General features: G+C 40.0%; 1 protein-coding gene across 2 annotated transcripts; it reads right to left on the reverse strand.

Moving 5' to 3' along the window:
* Positions 1-2,066: 2,066 nt before the first annotated feature.
* On the reverse strand, positions 2,067-5,625 carry LOC311140750 (RNA-binding protein 8A). 2 transcript variants are annotated; one of them, XM_084175964.1, is made up of 6 exons: positions 5,504-5,625; positions 4,787-4,846; positions 4,577-4,654; positions 4,247-4,383; positions 2,824-2,960; positions 2,067-2,569 (listed from the first exon to the last, which is right to left on the reverse strand). In XM_084175964.1, exons 1-6 carry the CDS (start codon positions 5,568-5,570, stop codon positions 2,521-2,523), a joined length of 528 nt encoding a protein of 175 aa, XP_084032090.1. In that variant the 5' UTR covers positions 5,571-5,625; the 3' UTR covers positions 2,067-2,520. The 2 variants fall into 2 exon arrangements, with proteins under 2 accessions (XP_084032090.1, XP_084032091.1); XM_084175965.1 differs by having other exon boundaries at positions 5,510-5,588.
* Positions 5,626-6,136: the final 511 nt, after the last annotated feature.

The raw sequence follows: 6,136 nt of genomic DNA on the forward strand, positions 1-6,136 counted from the left end.
TTTTTTTGTTATTCTGTCTCTCACTGTTCAAATAAACCTACCATTAAAATTATATACTGATCATGTCTTTGTCAGTGGGCAAACGTACAAAATCAGCAGGGGATCAAAAACTTTTTTCCCTCATTAGTGTCTCGTTTGAGAAACAGACACCTCACAGGTACTCAACTGGTAGCTTCATTAAATAGTACCTGCAAAACACCAGTCTCAACATCAACAGTGAAGAGGCAACTCCGGGATGCTGACCTTCTAGGCAGAGTTGCAAAGAAAAAGCCCAGTTGCAAAGAAAAATCTCAGACTGGCCAATAAAAATAAAAGATTAAGATGGGCAAAAGAACACAGACACTGGACAGAGGAAGATTGGAAAAAGTGTTATGAACAGATGAATCGAAGTTTGAGGTGTTCGGATCACAAAGAAGAACATTTGTGAAACGCAGACCAAATGAAAAGATGCTGGAGGAGTGCTTGATGCAATCTGTCAAGCATGGTGGAGGCAATGTGATGGTCTGGGGGTGCTTTGGTGGTGGTAAAGTGGGAGATTTGTACAGGGTAAAAGGGATCTTGAAGAAGGAAGGCTATCACTCAATTTTGCAATGCCATACCCTGTGGACAGCGCTTGATTGGAGCCAATTTCCTCCTACAACAGGACAATGACCCAAAGCACAGCTCCAAACTATGCAATAACTATTTAGGGAAGAAGCAGTCAGCTGGTATCCTGTCTATAATGGAGTGGCCAGCACAGTCACCGGATCTCAAACCTATTGAGCTGTTGTGGGAGCAGCTTGACCGTATGGTACGTAAGAAGTGCCCATCAAGCAAATCCAACTTGTGGGAGGTGCTTCAGGAAGCATGGGGTGAAATTTCTTCAGATTACCTCAACAAATTGACAACTAGAATGCCAAAGGTCTGCAAGGCTGTAATTGCTGCAAATGGAGGACACCATCATTATTTCTAACCTTGTCAATGACTACAGTTCCTATTCATTTTGCTATATTTCCTATTGAAACTCATTTCATGTATGTTTTCATGGAAAACAAGGAAATTTCAAAGTGACCCCAAACATTTGAACAGTAGTGTACATATACTGTACATACATACATAACTGGAGGTCATAATAAATGGCCAGAACGGAGCAAATTGAATGACATTAAACACCTGGAAACCATGTTTGATACCATTCCACCAATTCCGCTCCAGTCATTACCAGGAGTGCCACCAACCTCCTGTGATATACATATATACTGAACTAAAATATAAACCCAACGAGTTACAGTTCATATAAGGAAATCATTAAATTAGGCCCAAATCTATGAATTTCACAACTGGGAATACATATGCATCTGTTGGTCACAGATACCTTGAAAAAAAAAAATAGGCCTCACAATGGGCCTCAGGATCTCGTCACGGTATTTCTGTGCATCCAAATTGCCATCGATAAATTGCAATTGTGTTCGTAGCTTATGCCTGCCCATACCATAACCCTACTGCCACCATTGGGCACTCTGTTCACAACGTTGACATCAGCAAACCGCTCACCTACACGACGCCACACACGTGGTCTGCGGTTGAGGCCGGTTGGACATACTGACAAACCTCAAAAATGATGTTTGAGGGTGGCTTATGGTAGAGAAATTAACATTAAATTATCTGGCAACTGCTCTGGTGGACATTCCCGCTCCCTCAACTTGAGACATCTGTGGCATTGTGTTGCAACAAAACTGCATATTTTAGAGTGGCCTTTTATACCCAGCACAAGGTGCACCTGTATAATGATCATGCTGTTTAATCAGCTTCTTGATATGCCACACCTGTCAGGTGGATGGATTATCTTGGCAAAGGAGAAATGCTCACCAACTGGGATGTAAACAAATGTGTGCACAACACTTGAGAGAAATAAGCTTTTTGTGCAAATGGACAATTTCTGGGATCTTTTCATTCAGATCATGAAACATGGGACCAACACTTTACATGTTGCGTTTATACTTTTGTTCAGTGTATAAACACACACACACATAAAAATAACCATTTGTAACATCCTAACAAAACATAAAAATGACCAGGGCACACAATTCACTAAAAATGTTTTATTCCCATGTAATACATTAAAAAAAAGCTGTACAAATGCCCAGTTTCCCAAAAGTATCTTAAGGCTAAGTTCATCATTAAAACCAAGGATCCTATGATTCTAACAATTAACTTAGCTTTAAGATGCTTTTGGGAAACAGGGCCCAGAACATAACCAAATTAAACCTTGAAACAGAATAGAGGGATCCATAAGAAAACACATCACTAATTTAAAACAGTTTTTTTTATGCAAACAACGTTTCACTGATCATAGTGTATTTGGTGTTCTTTGTTTTAGTAATTAAAAAAAAATTAATGGCAACCCTGACATTTTGCTGAAACTACTAATAATTTTGACTCTAAGGCACACTTGTCAGGGCCATTTGCAATTAAACAGTTGATTACCATAGAGCCATCAGAGAAGTTAACGCTATTACATATCGCAAATGTGGGGGAGGATCAACGTCGTCGCCTGTCTGGACTCCTGCTACGTCTACGTCCACCACCCCTGTGGGGAACAGCGGAAAGGTTTAACGCAACAAAGCCATTTACAACACACTTCAAATTTACACACGTAAATCTACACTTGAATCAGACATTTCTCTTATTTATTTTTTTTTAATTCAAGTCACACCCCTGCACCCATTCTGTTCCCCTCTTCATATAGACCCAAATGGGTCACATCTTGTTTCAAGTGTTCTCGCATCTCCAAACCCCTACAATTACCCTCCACAGCAGACTACTGCGCACTATGACACTCACCTCCTCTTGCTCTTGGGAGGTCCTCTGACGAAGCCCCAGTCCACACTGATAGGCTGGCCCATCATGTCCTGGCCATTCAACCCTTCCATGGCTGCCTGGGCTTCTTTGTACGTCTCATACTCCACCAGCGCATAACCCTGTGAAAAGGATTGATGTGCAAATCCATGAGTCATGACATCTAGCCTTAAATATTATGACGAGAAGGGCTTCCCCTTCTTGTCGTAACAGTCACAGGTCAATATGAGTACCTCTGTGAACCCAGACTAAAAAGGACAGGAAAACATACTGCAATAGAGACATGGTAGGTGTCACTGTATTCCTAATTATCCCACAATGTAAAATGGCAGATCGAGGTGAACGAAATGCGGCTAGTTCTTAATTTGCGTCGCCATGCTAGGTAGTTAATGGTAAAGCAGCCCATTGGATTCCCTGAACGTGTGACGCCTTGAGGTTGAGATGAGCAGCTGCAGGAAGTGTTGTGGAATTCAATGCCCTGCTATAGTCCAACCACACTGTACTTACTAACCATTTAATGATTGTACAGATATTGTTGGAATGCCAAAAATGGGTGAGGAGAATGCTTGTCGAACTCTCATTAATCTCATTTAAACTGTGCTTCAATTGACTAATAATGACAATAATTTTAGTGGTGGAAAAAGTACTCAATTGTCATACTTGGGTAAAAGTAAAGATACCTTAATAGAAAATGACTAAAGTAAAAGTCACCCAGTAAAATACTACTTCAGTAAAAGTCTAAAGGTATCTTGTTTTAAATGTACAGGGGTGGGGAAAAGTAATCAATTATCATACTTGAAGTAAAAGTAAATGCTATACATCAAATTCCTTATAAAGCAAACAAGACTGCACAATCATTTTTTGTAGACAGCCAGGGGCACACTCCAACACTCAGACTTAATTTACAAATGCAGTATTTGTGTTCAGTTAGTTCGCCAGATCAGAGGCAGTAGGGATGACAACGCGTTATTATTGATAGCTGCATGAATTTGACCATAATTATGTCCTGCTTGAGTATTCGAAATGTAACAAATACTTTTTGGTGTCAGGGGAAATGTTTGGGAGTAAAAAGTACATATTTTCTTTAAGAACGTAGTGGAGTAAAAGTTGTCAAATATATAAATAGTTAAGATACCCCCCCAAAATACTTTAAAGTACTTTACACCACCGCATAATTTTCATGTCTGCTCTGCTGTAAAGAAAGTCACAATTTCAAACAAAAAGCACATTGTCATTTGTCCATGTTCAGTGTAATGGTGCCACCTTGTGGCTTAAAATAGCATTGTACAACAAATTACGCAATTATGAAACTCACAATATTAGCCAGGCAAATGAATCCTGCCAAAACAGGCCAAGCAACAAACCCTAATTTAAAATGTGCTGTGTAGATATGGGGATTCGGCCTAACCTTGAGGTAACCTGTTCTCCGGTCCAGGTTCAGATGTAGGTTCTTGATCTCTCCAAACTCTGCAAACTTGTCGTGGATGTCCTCCTCAGTGGCCTCCTCATGTACCCCAGTCACGAAAAGGATCCAACCCTCTACAGCTGAAAGAATCAAGAGACAAACATGTCTGTGTTAAATAACTGACTATGGTTAACTAAGGCTACCACCTGCTATAACACAATATTTAAATTAAACTCATATTGGATGATGTACAAAACCACAGTTTCAAATCAACCCCCCATTCAGAAGTGACTGACAAAGGAATGTCCACCCTAGGTTGATCATGGCACTTACATCTCTGAGGGCCTGGCTCATCTCCATCCTGCTCCACTGTATCATAGTCCTCTCTCACTCTGGACCTCGCTCCCTCCTCTAGCACAGCAGAGAACAATGGGAAGAAATAGCATCATGCATCCTACCCAAAACATACAATTGTACACTATTGAAAAATTGGATTAGCAGAATACAGCCAGGTTAGGAGTCAGAACTGCAGTGGTAACTCACCTGAACCAAAACCTCGTCCCTTTCTCCTCTTTGCCTTCTCTTTTAACTTGTGGATGCTGTCTGGGGAATGAAAACATCAGAGACACACATTAGTCAACTGAAAGTGATAACTACTGATTTAACTAGATTATAACTAACTAATAAATAGACTAACGCGTTGGTAAAAGACAGCTAGTTACAGTAGCTAACTCGACAAAAATGTGTTATAATAGCTAGTTGACAAGTTATTACCTTGACCTCACGGTTTGCAAACAAATTAATTAGCTAGCTTAGTGTAGTAGTTAAGTTAGCTAAGTAGATCTGACCTCGCAGTTTCCAAACAAACTAACGTTAATTGCCTACCTAGCTACCTTGGTGTTAGTTACGTTAGCCAGCTAACGCGTTAGCTCACAACCTAATCGCCATATTTTAACAATGCCAAACGAAACTTTATTTCAGTTCCTTTTACTCGTAACTTGAAAAGTGCCAACTATACACATTCGCTAGCTAACACCTATTTTCCTAAACGAAATAGGCACAATTCAAAAAGTTATTATCAACACTACATTAGCCAACCAGCGTGTTTGAATGGTTGCGAGGCCCAAAGGCAACACGCATCCACGATTTGCAGATACTATTCACTCAGTTAGCCGAAAACTCCCCAAAAACGCACTATTAGCGAGTCCATGGTAAGCAAAAAAAAAACCGCACAGAGAACTACTGTTTCATTAATTTTACCATCACCATCCTCATCCATAGCAAAGTCCTCGCCTCCCGCTTCATGAAGATCTAATACGTCCGCCATGTTGTTAGCTGCTGTTTTTGCGCTGATGCGCGTGAACGTTGACGATATCCGGGAAGTATCCATGCCTGGGGAATATTCATTAGTCGGATTCCGATTTCAAAACGTTTTGTCTGTTGCTAAACGTTTAGCAACGGAAACAGTTTACTCCAAAACGAAAAACGTTTTGCAAAGAAATTTGAGTTTATATTGGACAAATTCAGGTATGTCCCTCCCCGTTTCGTTCTGTTTGCTCTGCTTGCTTCCATTTGGCTCCTAGAGTAAACAGTAAAGACAAAACGGTTTCTGTTGCAAAACGTTTTGCAACATACGAAACGTTTTGCAACGGAATCTGACTAATGAATACACCCCTGTTATCAGAGACGGTAAAGAAATCATAGAAATATAATCCAATATATTATAATTAGAAATGTGAAATAATGAAAAACTGAATTAATAAATTAATACATGGGTATGGGCATGTATTGTTCCCACTGAATTATTTGTGTCAGTTAGTTTATATTTATTAGTTGAATTTCACAGATTTAAATGGCAGGTAGCCTAGCGGTTAAGAGCATTGGACCAGTAAA

Source organism: Coregonus lavaretus, assembly GCF_964263955.1.
Source record: "Coregonus lavaretus genome assembly, chromosome: 13".
Classification (NCBI taxonomy): Eukaryota; Metazoa; Chordata; class Actinopteri; order Salmoniformes; family Salmonidae; genus Coregonus; species Coregonus lavaretus.

Bases quoted from the DNA above. Each gene is read 5' to 3' on its own strand.
- LOC311140750 (XM_084175964.1), bottom strand. From the start codon at position 5,570: ATGGCGGACGTATTAGATCTTCATGAAGCGGGAGGCGAGGACTTTGCT. The intron at 4,655-4,786 runs GTGAGTTACCAC...CTGCTGTGCTAG, and splicing joins GGGACGAGGTTTTGGTTCAG to AGGAGGGAGCGAGGTCCAGA. The intron at 4,384-4,576 runs GTAAGTGCCATG...TGATTCTTTCAG, and splicing joins TGAGCCAGGCCCTCAGAGAT to CTGTAGAGGGTTGGATCCTT.